At 43.1% G+C, this 17,980-nt stretch overlaps 1 protein-coding gene across 5 annotated transcripts in view; it reads right to left on the bottom strand.

Moving 5' to 3' along the window:
- Positions 1-17,980, bottom strand: part of ZNF277 (zinc finger protein 277) — a 65,574-nt gene that overhangs the window by 23,784 nt on the left and 23,810 nt on the right. For all 5 annotated transcript variants that reach the window (XM_074901552.1, XM_074901550.1, XM_074901549.1 and 2 more), the window contains 2 exons: positions 15,904-15,992; positions 13,208-13,290 (listed from right to left, as the gene is read on the bottom strand). In XM_074901552.1, coding sequence (XP_074757653.1) covers positions 13,208-13,290; positions 15,904-15,992 — 172 coding nt within the window. The remainder of the gene's footprint in view (positions 1-13,207; positions 13,291-15,903; positions 15,993-17,980) is intronic.

The following is a 17,980-nucleotide window of genomic DNA, read 5'->3' as shown; positions in this document are numbered from 1 at the left end:
TTAAAGAGAAGTTCCAATCAAAGCTTTTTATAAATGGTGCTATGTCCTCCAGAGAGGTAGTTTGCCTAAAGATGTTCCTTTGTAGAGAAAACTTCATGAATGTTACAGTGTGCAGGAGTCAAACATCTGAGCACTCAGTCACACTGTTGTGAAGAGTGCGTGATCACAGGCCATATTCCTTCTGTTACTGTAACAGACTCATTAATACTACTGAAATCAGAATGTCTGTCCGAGAAATAAGTTATTACCAGAGATAGCAACGTGGGTGTGAATTTGGTTCTAAATAATATAAGATAGAGACTTCACAATAAGAATATGTATTTTATCAAGCTCTCCTAGGTGATCTCTCAAACACACAGTGTGTATCTTTAGTTGCAATTTCCTCCAATTTAAATAAGAGTTACATTTCCCTGCTGAGTGCTCACAGAAAGTAGCTATTGCTGTAGGTAAAGGAAGCAAGTGAAGCAGATTCTGGTTTAAAAAAAACAAACCAAACCGAAACAATCATGCTGGCAGATCACACCAAGAAGCTGCTTATACACTTTACTGGCAATAAAACAAATCATCAGAGTGCAGTGAGACAAAGACCAGGACTGGTGACACCCGAGATGTACTACAGTCTCCAGAAACTTGTCAAGGACATTATTTGACAATTATACAACAATTATACACACCGTTAGGATAAACTGCTCTTGGAGTAAGAGAATTATGTTTGGTTTTGTGTCTATAATTTCTTCAAAAATTGGCTGAAGAGCTTTAGATTGTGCTTGTAACTGCTAAATAGGAAAAGTATTTACAAAGAATCATGGTATTACAAACTTCATGTCTCTCTATAGAGACCTGCACTTTTGCTGTATATCAATAGCTTGTCTCCTCACTTCTACATTCAGCTTCTCTCCTTACTGATCACTGTATTCAGTTCTCCCACTTCAAACACTATTTTCTTGCCTCTTGAGTACAGAAAAATAATTTTCCAACTCTGTAATCATTGTCACATCCTCTTCAATGTTATTTCAAGAAGAGTGCCTTTTCTTTAATATTATCAGTGATGCCTGCTGGAGAAGCCCTTCAGGAAACAACTTAGCTGTCACGTGAATGGGAATACAACAAAATTGTCAGGATAAGATGTCCAGTCTGGAAAACACTCAACACTTCTGAAGTCAGCTGTCACACCATCTGACATACATGTGTTTGTCAACTACTTTGTGCACTTTTCCCTCTCATCCGGTGAACGTGAAAATCCATACACAGTTCAAGAATATCACAAACAGAGCCCCAGACAGACTGGCGCGTCAAATACTAGTCTCTAAGGAATGAAGGATGATGGTATTAGCAACCCACTTTTGGAACAGAGAAGAGAGGAAATCAATGGGGCAGTGACCTACTGATCTTCCAAGAGATACTGCCTATCTGGAGATGAAACTGAGAGTACTCCACTTCATCTGGTACAGGCTGATCATCCAAGTGAGCATTCCTGACTTTTTACTAGGTACTCAGATGTTATCACAATACACTGTGAACAAGAATGAAGTAGGAAAAGGAATGGGTAGAGTTTTCCTGAAAATTTTCTATTGAGTTCAAGGCACACGCATAGATCAACATCTGGAGATGAATATAGAGCTATGGAAACAGTGACAAAATAGGGAGGAATATCATCATATGGCTGGGGAAACAAAGGCTACCAATGAGCCCTCTGACAAGAAAAAAGAATCTTAGGACATCAGTTTGTCAGCTAAGTGGGGAGACTTTAAACTAGGTTTGAAAGGACAGCAACAAAAAACCCCAGAGAGAAATAGGAGTTGTGACCAACTGGAAAAACAGGAAACTGGGAAGAAAATGGTGGTGGTGAGTGGGCAAAGGATCTAAGAAGGAGAACAAGCTGGACAATTTGCGGAGTCACAGATCCTAGCCAGAGTGAATGGATACAAAGACCAAAATATATACTTAACTGGCATTATAATGAATTGACTCAGGCTTTGTGACACTGATGTAAAAGACATTCTTACAGGCTGTCCAGGAAGATGAGTCAATTAAACAAGGGAGGAAGAGTTTCATGATATGATGAAAACTAAGTAACTGCAAAGACATATGAAAAGAAAAAGAGGTTTGAAATCACAGTAGACATGTACCACAGGCTGCCAAGCTGAAGCAGGTGAAAGGTGAAGTTTGTCTGAATTAAGACAACCAGATGATGATGGAGACAGGCTAACACAGTAAAACAGAATGACAAAAAACAATCTCCTCCACACCCAAACACATTAGAAATAAATGACAAAGAAAAGCAGAGATCCATTACTTCATGTAGGAAGAGATCAAACACAGACATAAGAGGAATGCTTGTAATATTCAGGGCTTCCGTCTTTGTAGGAAAGATTAATTATGTCACAACTGTTAATGAAATGCACTTAAAACAAAAGAAACAAAGAACCAAGACCAGAAAATGGTAAGAAAGCGTTAAAAGCTAGATATTATATGTACTCAAATCCAACAGAATTTACCCAAGAGTCATTACAGAAATAGATAAAATGATTTCTGACCATTAGTGTGAAACGTCTTCAAAAACCCATGGAGGATGGGCAAGATTACAGAGTGCTTGAGAAAAGCAACTAAATATGAAAAGAAGGACCTATAGAATTTCAGAGGTAGGTATTACTATGTTGACATTATTAGATACTCTGTAAGAACTTCTGATGTTGCATTACGTTAAATCAGGCTAGCATCTCAAACCCTTCCAACGCATAGCTTCAAGTTCTTGAAACACCTTGTCTGAGCTTAAGCTTTTAACAAACTGGGGATCATACAAACAGTTCATTCCTGGGAAGCTGGCACAGCTGAGTCCCTCTTCCAGTTTTGGTGAAGGCTCCTCTTCACGGCCTATTTACTGGGAGGAAGAGTAACCTCCTTACCTAAAACTACCAGTCACATGACAGAACAGCTGTAAACATGAGAGCAAGACAAGGTCAATGCTGTGATAGGAAGTGTGTATTTTCTTAAAATAGGTTTGGGGTTTTTTCCTTTTTTAGAAAAATCTTAAAGATAAGCCCAAGTAGCTTATACTGACACTGCCCCTCCTATTATCTCGAGTATGGCCGTCAGAACTTCCTTGCCTGGTACTGCTTCACAACTACAAATTCTTTGTCAAGACTGTGTTTTTCCAAAAGACTGTATCTGTTTTGTATTACACAGCCTTGACAGCTATTTCAGCAAGCTGTGCTCTCTAACCTAGTTCAGGCTCATTCCTTGGCCTCTCTCAATACATCACAGTCACCATAATGTCTCTGCATGACATTCACCTTGGCTAGCATCCCTGCTGCAATACAGCCTGAAATACTCCTAAACTGGAGTTTCAAAACTGCAAAATGAAATGCTTCAGCTAATACATTTGAAAGACAACATTTGTCCTTGTTTGGGCTTGCTGTTGGAGAAAGCAGTTAGGATTCAAAGGCTGCAGAAAAACCATCAAAAGTTGTATAGTTCTGGTCTTTATTCTGTACAACTCACATGAGCCCATTTGCCAACTCACTCTTAATTGCTGGACTTGTCTGGAGGTAAAAGCCTTTTCAAAGCAAAATAACTATTTAACTTGCAAGTCAACACTCAGATTGCAGCAAAAGGAAATGAAAAAATAAACGGACTTTATTGCTGTAACTAAAGTGGTGACTCCATTAGCCCCAACTACAGCTGCAGCTTCATTTCACAAAATCCTTCTGTAAGAACTGAAGATACAATTCTGACATTTAAAATAGTGTTAATAGCAAAGGCTATTTCACACCACAGTAAGAATGCATACTTCTTTCTTTTCTAACTTGATTACTCTGTAAACAAAACCTGCACTTGCTTTGGGCTAAATCCTGCACTCTCTTTGTGTGTGAAGAAATGTCTATTTGCAGAGTAGATCAGACCGCTCACCTGCCAACAGACTCTGCACTACCTTGACACTGGCAGCAGAGGGAAGTCTTAGTTGGAATAGGACTACCTAGTACAAAACACTACAAAACCAGAAATAAATGCCCTTTAAAAAAACCCCAAAAAGTACAGTCCAATGTGTAGCAGCCAGGAGCTGCTGTTACAATAGACAAATCTATGAAAACATTAGCTGCATGCTCAATCATGACCCTCTTTTCTTCCTCAAAGCCATAAACAACATGATATATGCTTGGGAAATTAACATCATTATGACACTGAGTGCCCACATGCAATATTCAAGATGTCTTTCATAACCTCAAAGGGATTATAGGAAACTGAAAAAGGTACAGTTATGCACAGTGAATAATCACCAAATAGACAGCAGCCGCAACCACAAATCATTGAATCACTGAGGTTGCAAAGGACCCCTTGAGAGCAACTAGTCCAACCCTCATGATTGTGCTGGGTTTGTGTGAATGGCAGCGTTTTTGGTAGCAGGGTAGGGGGTCTACAGCAGTGTCCCCCTGTGAGAAGCTTCTTGAAGCTCCCCAGTCTCAAGTCAGACCCGCCCTTGGCCAAGGCCAATCCAATTAGCAATGGTGGACACGCCTCTGTGATAATGTATTTAAGAAGCTGAACCTAGGAGGAGGAGTTTGAGTTGCGAGGAGGAGTTGTGAGAACACCTGTATAAACACCAAGGTTAGTGAAAGAAAGGAGGAGGAGACTCCCCTGCAGTCCATGATGAGAAGCAGTGTTGTTCCCCTGCTGCCCATGGAGGTCCGTAGTGGAGCAGATGCCCATCTGCAGCCTGTGGAGGACCCCATGCCAGAGCAGGTGGATGTACCCAAAGAAGGCTGGGACTCTGTGGGAAGAAGCCCCCACTGTTGTAGTTTGACACCGGGAGGGATCCACAGCAGAGCAGCTCGGGAAATGCTGTGGCCCATGGGAAGGACTCACGTTGGAGTAAGTTCATGGTGGACTGTCTCCCACGAGAGGGGAACCATGCTGAAGCAAGGGAAGAATGAAAGGAGTTCTCACCTGCCCCACTCCCCTCTGTCCCCAAGGAAAAAGAACCAGTGGGACTGACCACACCCCCCATTGCCTGCCCCCTGTGCCAGTGGAGAAGGAGGTAGAGATAACATGAGCAAAGATGAGCCTAGAAAGAAGGGAAGGGTGGGGGAAAGTTGTTTTTAAGATGTGGTTATACTTATAACTGTCCTACTTTGTCAGTTAAGTGTTACCTTTGTTAGTGTCTTTATTAAATTTATGTTATTTTTTTCTTCCCATAACAAGTCTGTCTTTTGCCTATCACCATAATGGGTGAGTGCTCCTTCCCTGTCTTTATCTTGATTCCTGAGCCTTTTGCTTTATTTTCTCCTTCCCCTTCCTCAAGGGTAAGAGGTGTGAGCAGCTGCATGGTGCTCAGTTGCCCTCTGGGCTAAAACCATGACAAAGACCAAGCAGGGTCACTGAAGTGCTAAGGCTTGGACAACAGGCCCAGGCCAGAGTTGACCTATAGATGAATCCTGTATATTTTATAACAGATAACCATTGTGCTAGTAGGCATTGTACTAAGTTACAACAAACCACTTATGCTGATGTAAGAAGTGCTAAAGCATTGAAATACTGAAGCCTGTACAACAGGCCCCAAGCCGAGGCTGCTAACTTAGTATGTAATAATTAACAAAGTATGAATGCTCCCTAGTGAATGATGCAGCTTAGACAGACTATAATCAGTTGTGAGGACGAAATGCTGAGAGAATGTATCCAACTTCCCTTGTTTAGCCTTGTTCAACGCTGAGAATCCACGTAACCGGCCTTGTTAGAAACTCCCTTGGTCTCCCCCACCCCGAGCCCTGGCCAGGCTTTGGGTGGAATCCAACAGGAGATGAAACCAGAAATTTTCTGCTCAAAACAAAGGTGCCAGCTATTCTGGCTTGTCGATCTCTGGTATATAAGGCTGGACCCGCTCAGAGAGACTTTGGCAGCATCACCTATGTGTGGAGGCACCGCGTAGGATTTCCCCCTTGCCGGGACAGGCTCTCCAAACCCTCGCTGTGACCGGGGCTGCCCAGCCACTGCGGGGTTGGATGATGGTAACGTGTGCAAGTGGTGATGTGTCTTTCTTAATCACTGTTCGCTCTCTCACGTCATAATGATTTGATGCACTACCCTGTATTCTCCTGTTTGTTGCTCTAGGTGCATTATTCTGCCTTTTCTTCCTGCACGTCTTCTGTGTTACCCTGTTACATTTAGTTATCTCCAGTAAAATATGCCTACTCTTTTCACTCTGGTGTCTGAGTTTAATTGGTATCCTTAATCAGCAAAACAGTCACCTAGAGCTTGCTACCCAAGAATGTCTAGTTATGTTTTGAATATCCACAGACATTCTACAACTTCTCTGGGTAACTTGTTCTAGTGTTTGACCACGGTCAGATTAAAAGTGTCGTCTTGTTTCCAGAGAGAATTTCCAGATTTTTAATTCATGCCCTTTCCCTCTTTTCCTGTTGGTGGGCTCTACTGAGAAGTACTTTCACATTATTATATTTATATATTATACATATACATTGGTTAGATCCCCCCTGAGTCTTGAGTTCCAGGCTTAACAGTCCAAATCTCTCAGCCTCTCCTTGTATGAAGGATCACAATCACAGAATCATCTAGGTTGGAAAGGACCTTGGAGATCACCTAGTCCAACAGTTCACCTAGACCGTTCCCAACTACACCATATCATTAAGCTCTAAATCAACCCTACTCTTGAACACCTCCAGGGATGGGGACTCCACCACCTCCCTGGGCAGCCCACTCCAATGCCTAACAACACATTCTGGAAAGAAATACTTCCTGACATCTAGTCTAAACCTTCCCTGGCAGAACTTGAGGCTATTACCTCTTGTCCTGTTGCTTACTACTAGTTTAAAGAGACACATCCCCAGCTCTCTGCAGCTTCCTTTCAGGTAGCTGTAGAGGGCGATGAGGTCTCGCCTCAGCCTCCTCTTCTCCAGACTAAACACCCCCAGTTCCCTCAGCCGCTCCTCGTACGACCTGTGCTCCAGACCCTGCACCAGCTTCGTTGCCCTTCTCTGGACACGCTCGAGTCATTCAATGTCCTTTTTGTCGTGAGGGGCCCAAAACTGAACACAGGAATCGAGGGGCGGCCTCACCAGTGCCGAGTACAGGGGTCAGATCCCTTCCCTGTCCCTGCTGGCCACGCTATTGCAGACACAAGCCTGGATGCCATTGGCCTTCTTGGCCACCTGGGCACACTGCTGGCTCCTGTTCAGCCAGCTGTCAATCAGCACCCCCAGGTCCCTCTCTGACTGGCAGCTCTCCAGTCACTCCTCCCCAAGCCTGTAGCGCTGCTGGGGGTTGTTGTGGCCCAAGGGCAGCCCCCGGCATTTGGCCTTATGGAAACTCACACAGTTGGCCTTAGCCCATGGCTCCAGCCTGTCCAGGTCTCTCTGCAGAGCCTCCCTACCCTCGAGCAGATCAACACTCCCACCCAACTGGGTGTCATCTGCAAACTGACTGAGGGTGCACTCGATCCCCTCGTCCAGATCATCAATAAAGATGTTAAACAGGAGTGGCCCCAAAACCGAGCCCTGGGGGACACCACTCGTGACTGGCCACCAGCCGGATTTAACTCCATTCACCACAATTCTTTGGGCCCGGCCATTCAGACAGTTTTTAACTCAGCGAAGTGTGCGAATGTCCAAGCCTCGAGCAGACATTTTTGCCAGGAGAATGTTGTGGGAAATGGTGTCAAAAGCCTTGCTAGAGTCAAGGTAAATTACATCCACAACCTTTCCCTCATCCAATAAGCAAGTTGTCCTGTTGTAGAAGAACAGGTTTGTCAAGCAGGACCTGGCTTTTATAAACCCATGCTGACTGTGCCTGAGTATCTGGTTGTTCCACATGTATTGTATGATGGTGTTTAGGATGAGCTGCTCCATCAGCTTCCTGGGCACTGAGGTCAAGCTGACAGGCCTGTAATTTCCCGGATCATCCTTCTGGCCCTTCTTATAGATGGGCATCACATTGGCCAATTTCCAATCAGTCAGGACCTCCCTGGTCAGCCAGGACTGCTGGTAAATGATGGAAAGCAGCTTGGCGAGCACCCCAGCCAGCTCCTTCAGCACCCTCGGGTGTATCCCATCTGGTCCCATAGACTTGTGTGTGTCTCTGTGATGCAGCAGGTCACTGACTGTCTCCTGGATTGCACGGGGGGTGATTCTTCCAGTCTCTGTCTTCTGGCTGAGGAGGCTGGATTCCCTCAGTACAACTAGTCTTGCTATTAAAGACTGAGGCAAAGAAGGCATTAAGCACCTCCTCCTCCTCATCACTTGTTACCATGTTTCCTCCTGCATCTAGCAGGAGATGGAGGCTCTCCCTGGACTTTCTTTTGCTACTGACATACTGTACTGGGTCTGGCTGAGCTGGAATTGGTTTTCCCCTACAGCAGCCCTCATTTGCTGTGTTTTATGTTGGGAGCTGGCAGGGTTTTGATAGCACCCTGGTGTTGTGGCTACTGCTGAGCGGTGCTTACACAGCACCGAGGCTCTTTCTGACATTTTCCCCCACAGTGGGACGGGGTGGGCAAGATCTTGGGAGGGGACACAGCCAGGACAGTTGACCTGAACTGACCAAAGGGATATTCCAGACCATGTGACGTCTGCTCAGTATAAAGCTGGGAGAAAGGAGGAAGGGGGTGGGGTCACACTTGGTCCTCCGAGGCAACCACTATGTGTATCGGAGCCACGCGTCCTGAGAAGGCCCGACATCGGCTCTCCATGGGAAGTAGAGAATAAATCTGTTTTCTTTTGCTTCTGCGTGCAGACCTTTGCTTTGTTTTGCTTATATTAAAACCGCTTTTGTTTTACCCACAAGGGTTGGTCTATCTTATTTTCTTTCCCCTCTTTGCCGTGTTGAGAAAACAAGGGGAAAAGACGGGGCGGAAGTGATAGAGCGACTTAGTGGACACCTGGCATTTATCCAAAGTCAAACCATCACACATACTTACAGAAACATTTCTTGTTATCCTTGATTGCAGACGTCAAATTAATTTCCAGTTGGGCTTTAGCCCTTCTGATTTCCACCCTGCACAGCCTCACAGCCTCTTTGTAATCACTGTGTGTGGCTAGCCCCTTCTTCCAAAGGCTGTAAACTCTCCTTTTCTCCCTCAGTTGCAGCCAAAGCTCCCTGTTCAGCCAGGGTGGTCTTCCCTGGCATCAGCTTCTCTTAGAACACCTGGGGACCACCTGCTCCTGAGCCATTAACACTTCCTTCTTAAAGAGCACCCAGCCTTCCTGGGCCCCTATACCCTTCAGGAGAGTCTCCCAGGGGATCCTTTCAAGCAGGTGCCTAAACAAGACAAAGTCAGCCCTCCTGAAGTCCAGGATGTCAGTCCTGCTTAGCCCTCTCCTGGCCTCTCTAAGAATAGAGAACTCAATTTCATGATCGCTGTGCCCTAGTCAGCCTCCAACCACCACTTCATCCACCAGTCCTTCTCTGTTCACAAAGAGAAGATGCAGCAGGGCACCTTCTCTGGTCGGTTCTCTTACCAGCTGCATCAGGAAGTTGTCTCCTACACATTCCAGGAATCTCCGGGACTGGTCCCGCTCTGCTGTGTTGTATTTCCAGCAGATGTCTGGGAAGTTAAAGTCTCCCACAAGAACAAGGACAAGCGATCATGAGATTTCTCCAAAGTGCCTATAGAATATTTCATCCACCTGTCTGTCATGGTTGGGTGGCCTATAGTAGACTCCTACTACAACATCTGCCCTGTTGGCCTTCCCCTTGATTCTAACACAAAGACACTCTACCCTGTCTTCACTACACTTGTACTCAAAGCAATCATAACAGTCTTTAACATACAGAGCCACCTCACCACCTCTCCTTCCCTCTCTGTCTCTCCTAAAGAGCTTATAACCATCAATTGGCACACTCCAGTCATGGGAGACATCCCACTATGTTTCTGTAATAGCAACAACATCGTAATTATCCTGCTTCATCATGGCTTCAAGCTCCTCCTCTTTGTTACCCATGCTGTGTGCATTGGTATCCATGCACTTGAGATGGGCTGATGTTTTGCCTCCTACCCCTTCACATCTAGTTTAAAGCTCTGTCAATGAGCCCAGTTAACTCCTGCCCCAAGATTCTCTTCCCTCTCTGGGTCAGGTGCATTCCATCTAATGTCAAAAGGTCAGGTGCTCTGTATACCAACCCATGATTGAAGAATCCAAAGCCCTGATGGTAACACCAGTCTTGGAGCCACCCATTCATCTGCTGAATTCTCCTTAATCATCCTCATCCACCCCCCCAACTGAAGAGATGGAGGAGAACACAATTTGTTCCCATGACCCCTTAAGCAGTTTTCCCAAGGACCTGAAGTCTCTCTTCATTGTTTTAGGCCTTCTCCTGGTGATGTCATCACTACCTACCTGAAAAACCAGGAGAGGGCAGTAATCCTTGGGTCTCACGAGAGCAGGGAGTGTTGCTGTGAGGTCCTTGACGTGGGCCCCAGGGAGGCAGACTTCCCTGTGAAGCAGGTCTGGTCTGCATATGGGGCCTTTGACACCCCTTAGAGTGGAGTCACCCACTACAACGACTCTTCTGGGGTTCTTTTCAGAGCTGGTTTTAATAAGTGGTCTGAAATGACCTGGCCTTGGTGGACCTTGGTCTTCTTTGTCTCATTTTTTTCCTCCTTCTCTGCTTTGTTCAAAAGTTCCAGGGTCCCGAATCTATTGTGAAGGGACACCATGGAGGGTGAGGGAGGCCGGGAAAGGATTTTCCTGCTTCTCCAAGCAGGGACCTGTTTCCAGCCTCCCTCATCTCTTAGGTCCCCTCCTTCTGCCTGATAGCAAGGGGATGACGGATTACCTGCCTTGTTTGGAGCCTCCATTTGCTCCTGTTGCTTTAGGGGTGCTAGGGTGTTACTCCACCAATCAATTTCCTTTTCACACTCCCTAGAGCTTCTTAATCTCTCAACCTCTTCTCTGAGTTCCACCACCAGGCTGAGCAGGTCACCCAGCTGATCACAGCGCACACAGGTGCTGTCACTGCTGCCCTCTGACAGGACTGACAGGCTCAGGCACTCCCTGCAGCCCAAGACCTGAACTTCTGCATGTTTGTGTGGCAGCTCCATCTGGGTCGCCATGTTCTTTCTGGTGGTGGTTTTGATGTGAGTGGAGACCATGGCTCAGTCTACTTGTGGAGGATGGTAAAAAGGATGTTGCCATCTTCATGACCCTGCACAGGACTTGCTCTGTTAAGTCCATAACTTTCTTGTACTGGACCCAGCACTCCAGATGTGTTCTCACCAGTGCTGAGTGGTGGGGAGGGATCACTTCCTTTGACCTGCTGGCAACACTCTTCCTAATACAGCCCAAGATGCTGTTGGATGCCCTCGCCATGAAGGTGCACTTCAGCACATGACTAATGAAAGACCTAATGTAAGGTAGATAAATCTGGAGACAAATCATGAGTAGTTTGGATAAGATTAAGGATGAATTGTCCACTACTTCTAATATAGAAACCAGCCAGGTGTGAGGTGACAGGTTCAAAAGGACCAAACAGATGGTTCTCTCCCAGTGTGTAGTTAAGTTGTGCCACTCATTGCTGCAAGAAGCTGTGAATACTGGAAGTTTGTGCAGGTTCAGAGATGGAGGTTCATGAAAAAAAAAAAATCTATTGTGTTAATAAACATAGATACAGTGTTGCTAAATTTAGAAATTCTTGAGCTGCCAATTGTCGGAGACTAGGGAAATATATTGATAAAGAATCACCACCAGATCCGAAGAGGGAAAACACCACAGACACTTTGCTGCTGTCAAGGATAAGATACTGATCTAGACAAGCCTTTTTTACTGATCCAGGATGGCTTCTCTTAAACTCATGCTTCTCTTCCAGTTCAGTGTATCAGCTGCTTTTTTCTGAGTCCATGACAATCCAGTGGGCATACACAGGAATGAAGATTTCAGCTGAGGCAACTCCAACTTCATGGGGAAATCCTCAGTGGCAGAACCACCACAATTCTCCTTTGCAGGAGCTGGGATCCTACAGAGAGCTGTGCAAGACTTGTATATACTCCATGGGTTCTGGGGATTTGCTTATCATGCGCTGCAAGCTGCAGAACATCAGCCAGCAAACTGAAACAGCACTCACAGGGTAGTTGAGCCAAATGGATTTTGCCTGCCAATCCAAATTTTCCTGGGAACTAGAATTTGGTTTTTGTAAGCACCTTCATTCTGAATGCTTATGATTTAAGGTGTCTTTAGTTGCATGCTATGTACAGACTTGTAATAGAAATATACCAGAAGAAACAGCATAACAAAGGGTTAAAAGGTCTATGATGACAATTCCCAGGACATAGCTGGGAACATACTTGTGTGAAGACCATAAGGCCTGCACTCTAACACCTCACAGTACAGATGACTTGCCATCAGAAAACCCTGCATTCTAACATGAGGAGCAACAAGGCTGCTGTGTATCCCATAACATTAATTTTTAAATTAGCCCAAAAGCAAAACCAGACTACAGATGTATATTTCAAACAAGAAAACAACAAAAAAACCCCCACTGGTCAGCAGCCTGGACTAAGACTCATGGAAGCTGAAGTCAGCAAGAGCTTAATGTGAAGGATCACCCGTTCAGAAGTGACAACTCCTAGAAGATGCTAGAGCTCTGTCCAAAGCCCTAGGTTGCCACCCCCAAGCAGGAAGAACCAGAGCAGTTCATGAGGACTCAACAGCTGGCATTTCTTGTCCTTTGCATCTCACAAAAACAATACTGGTCAGATTTCCTTCACTCATGCACTATGACACTTGTGAGTTTGTGAGCGTGAATTAATGAAATCTGGGTAAGAGACTGTGAATGCACAAAACCAACTTGCTTAAAGGTTTTGTAAATAAATATCACCTTCCCTTTTCACAGTATCATAGAGTTTTATTTTGTTAATTTTGCTACATGTATATTATTACACAAAAGATAGTGTGTCAATGCATTGCAGATTTCTGCAAAAGGAAACATGTTCAGCACACTCAGCTTTTCCAGTGCTCTGGGCAGATTTTCTACTCATGAACACTGACATGCAACCTGTAAATTTATTCCATGGAAAAAAACTATAAACAAGTTTGTGTATGTTTCTACAGCAGCTAGGGAAGTGAGCTTAAAAAAAGTACAAAAAAATCAGAATTTTGCAGTCTAGCAAAAAATGCTTACACTTTAAAAGGCCCACTAAGTTACCATATATTACACTATTGAATTGTTTACCTCAGAAAATTAAACAACAGTAGTTTCTTACCAGTCTCTTTTGCTGAAGCTGTTCTCTAAGTAATCTGTCTTCTGGTAAAACATCACATAGAAGAAAATAATTTTCCTGTTCTTCTGTTAAGAGATTAGGAAGTGTGGGTAAGGAATGGGAAATTGTAGCTGCTTTGAATATTTCTGGCATATGATTTGCTAAACCTCTGGAATGTGTTAAGAATGTGAGAATGTTTTTTAATCTACAGAAGTCAGTTACTTAAATTTAATAATTTAACAAAACCTGCTTAAATATTTGTATATATATTTATAAGACCTTTCCATCATTTATATTGCAGTACAAAGACAAGTCTTACACAAATTTTCCCCACTACCAGCTTTATTTTTTTAAATGATGGTTCTTCTGAAGATAAGGAAATTTTAATATTTTATATAGGTTACAACATAGTCAGCATGAAAGACATATGAAATCACCTTTATCTTGCCTGTGAGCTTTTCAGTTATTTCCTTAAGTAATTGTCAGTTTTCAATAGTTATCATCATTTGGTATACTCTCCCCTTACCCTGCCTGATCACATTACCTTTTTTCATCAGATCTTGTTCCATCTGCAGATATGCACCACAACTGTTTAGTAACATACACTGAGACTTGCCTAATTTACATTTCTACTTATGTTTTACCCACATTTTATTTTTATTAATCTTTTTACTATTTATGTTCATATACAGTTTAATAACAAGCCAAATCTTATTCAAATGAATTACCTTAAAAGTACTCAGCATGTAAGAATATATAAACCATTTACAAAAAATATTTTGCATTTGAAAGTTACTCATTTACCAACCAAGAGATTACGTGGTTGGTGAACTGAAGTGACCATTATTAAGTCTTTCACAATTTTAAACTTGCTAGATTTCAGCTTTTCCAATCTTTTCACACAGAAGCCTGCAAAGTCAGACAAACCCCCTGATTTCTGAGCTATCAAATTTGAAGGAGTGTTTTGCCAGTTATCAGGCCTAGCATAAAGGACACAGCCAGCATAAAGATGAACTAATAACCAAATTGTATTTGATAAAAAAGGGTCAGTACATGGGTGAGCGCTGGGGGTACAAACAAGTCAGTCAGATTATACATAATCAACATCAACCCCACTGACCCCAACAACAACACCACGCAACCAACAATGGGTGGAATAAATGGTGAAATGCAGTCTCCCAGAGAAGGGACAGGAGACAACCGAGTCAACAAGCCAAACACATAAGGCCAAGGAAGCCACATACTGAATCTCTACACAGCCCACATTTACAAAAGCCAGACCTGACTGGAGCCCAGTGCCAGGGAGGCAGGAGGTCCTTCCCCAACAGGGAACTCTGCAAAGTGCCTCCACCCCACAGACAGACACTGCCCCTTCCTGCAAGTGGTCCCAGCTTTTATCCCCAAGTGGGACACCTGACCCTTGTTTACTTAATGTGGGACACCCGGGGCTCATTTACCCAAAGGCTCTCCCTGCAAGGCCGGCTGCACCCTGGAGGGAAGCCTAAAGGCAAACTCACCCCCCCTTTATGAAGGGCTGTGGGAATCACCCATATGTCAACCTTAATTTGGGGCTTGGGGTTGAAACCCCAGCATTTCAAGGAGCTAGCCATTAAAATTAACAAATTTGTTAACAAACAAATTACAAAGTATTCTCTGTCCTCTGGAAGGGCTATTGATGGTTTAGGATTCTGTCAAGCTCTGGAATTCAGACACTTGATTTCTAATTTTCAAACTGAGTGTTGTTAAAATTTCAGAAGCAAACCCGTATATATGTAAGAGAAACACAGTTATGGTCTTTGGAGTGATTTTCATGTTTTCTAGGACTATTTTTCTTAAAATTAGTTTGAATAATTAAAACAATTTCTTTTCATCCCTTTTGTATTCAGTTTTCACGTTCCACCCACCTCTGACAATAGCTGCATGCATTTCTTCCTCTCTTTTAAGCTCTCTATGGAGAATTAAAGATGCAGGAAAGACCTCATGTTCTTTTATCTGCTTTTAGGTAAACTAGATTTTTCTATTAGAAAAAGGGAAGCCAAAGAAATGCATCAGCTACTTCTGAGAAGAACATTTCCTTTGCGGTCATCACTGTCCTTACGATGGAATGTCCTACTGTGCCAGAGCATCAGAACCATGAAGTATGGTCTTTGGTCTTGTGTTGGAGCCCAGAAAATGGCAGTCTTTGTACCCCTACTGTGAAGATACTGTCTTGTAACATTCTTGGGGCAGTAAGCGTTGTGGCAGGAGAATGGAAGGGTGATCATGACCCTGATGTCCAGGAAGACTTAACAGCATCAGTGGGGGTAGTGGACAGGGTGAAGTTGGAAAAGACAGCTCCCCAGGAATGTTTCTCCATGTTTCTGGAAGGACTGTCACCAACTATTTATGCAGTGGATCCCAAAGCTTCCCCAGCCACAATGTAAGCAGCACTGCTTCTAGGCCTTGATTTGCAACTGGCCCCAATTTGGCAGTGCATTTAAGCATGTATCGAGCTCATCCTCACTCAGTACAGTGCTGATGCACATGTTGCGATCCTTGGAAAAGGTAAGTTTAAATATGTGGTTAAGAGTTAAACATTACTTCTGTGGTTTTCTGACCTAGTGTCAGATTACTTCACATTTGGCTGAACAAAGCAGCAGTATATGCCAAAAATTATCACATGATCTGGCCAACAGAGAGTAAGCAAGGAGCATACTTACCTAATGGTGCTTCCGAATTTGTTTTTATCACACTACAAAAGTCTGTGATGGGCTGTTCTGCAAACCTTTTCTTCCAGTACAAGATGTATCTTTGAAAATAAGGGGGACATGATTACTGAAAAAGGAAACATCAAAAAAAGTTTAATAAACAATTGATTTGCTCTCGGTTTTTTCCATCTAAATTCTCAAGTGTTCTGTGCTTTTATTTAATTCCTGTCTCTGTTTTTTCTTCAATCTTGTTTACAAATTTGTTAAATTAATTCATCTTCATTAAAACTGGGTTTAACTATCCTGTCAAAGTGAAGAACAGATCTGCATTGTTTTACATAAACACTGTGACCTATTCACATCTTCAGACAGAAGTGCCACTCAGATGCATCTTTACTGAAAAGATATACTACAGAGTACTCTCAAATTCCCCAAATATTGAGCTCTGTGTTCTGCAAGATGCAGGCAGGAATCTGAACCTCAGTAAAAACACCAACTTGTCAAAAGTGGGGTTTTGGCAGGTCTCCTGTGGAGTTACAGTGAAAACTGTAGCTTGGCAGACAACTAGAAAGACAGAAAAATGAAGTCCCCAAACACCCTGGGGGTGGGATAGCAGACAGAATAAGCAAAGCTCTAAACATATCTTGAAGGTTTAACCCATCAGCTACAGTTGTTTAAAAACATTCTTGTACTATCATTGTTTGTATTACGGCAGCATCAACAGACCCCAACTGAGATTAGGTACCCACTGAACTAGAAGTTACTGACTAATGAAGAAGAAATCATCACCTTCAATTATATGATGAAGGGAACCATGCAATCCTTGTGCTAATTATTCATAATCTTACTGTAAAAAAAAATCTGAAAATGCTTAAGTGCATGCTTAATATTTATACTTGTGACTCATATGCATGATATAAATTATGGGCGAGTCGGTAAGGTAAAGGCTAACTATTCAGTGACAGCTTCCTATTACATGTCATCAAATTCAGAAAAGAATCATAAAAAATCAGTTATCATTATTTTGAGAACATTTCTAAATAGTTGCAGCTTTTAATACTTGTGCAATCTAAAAGTTTACTTGCCACAACTATCACATCCTGTGGTGGTTCACATCACCTCTATCTACCACATAACTTATATATTGAGGACTTCAGCTGCATCTGCCAAGGAATTCGCACATACTTGTTTCTGCTAACTGACACAAAGAGGATTAACCTCTGGTACAGCAGACAGCTAAGCCAGCATGTACGGCTAAAGCTCATTCAGAAGCATCATTAGGTGTCAGTGACAGGTGAGCATTTTGTTGTGCCCCCACTCCACTGTTTATAATGCACAGGGAAACAGTCTTGCTGCTACATAAAACAGGAAGTCTTACAGAATAAGTCATCCTTGAGCTTTGAGGACATCAATGTGCAAATGAAGGGATTTCAAGATGTCATTTAGTCTGCCCCCTGCACTGAAATAAATGAACACTGTATGGACAAACTCACCTAACCATAATCATCTGTGTCATGAAGCTTTCTGTTAAGGGATTTCATATCATAAGACTTAACTCAAATAATTGATCAGCAAATAAAGCCAATGCCTTGTCATACATCCAGGGACAGAGAATGAGTGATCAGTGTCCATGAGTGATTGTGTCGTCATGCACTGGAAGCTTATTCCCTTTATCTTCTTCCCTTGCTCTCACGCCAACTTATCTTTATTCTTCCAAGTTAAAAAAAAGTTTTCCATTAGCATTGCTCTTCTCTGGATTCTCCACTTCTTGCAGCTCTGTCAAGGAATGTCTTCTTAAGACTGATTGTAACTTATTGCTAAGTATAAAACTCCCCTATGTTTTCATCATTGTTTCCCTGCATTTTCCACACTTTAGTTTAACACCTCAGATTATACTTCCTTTTTTTTGTGCACAGTATTAGACTATTTTACTAGTATTCACTACAGCAAATAAAAGAAGGCATACTTCAGAGTAACAGCTCCTAGCATTTCACATCCTGGGGCTACTTTCTATGAGATCTGGCTACCTTCTGATTGCATTAGCAGCAAAAAGAATCTACATGGTCATTTTCACAAAAAGGTGATTTTA

This window comes from Athene noctua, chromosome 3 (genome assembly GCF_965140245.1).
Source record: "Athene noctua chromosome 3, bAthNoc1.hap1.1, whole genome shotgun sequence".
Taxonomy (NCBI): domain Eukaryota; kingdom Metazoa; phylum Chordata; class Aves; order Strigiformes; family Strigidae; genus Athene; species Athene noctua.
Note: the sequence above shows the minus strand (reverse complement) of the source record. Positions and strands in the feature narration are given on the sequence as shown.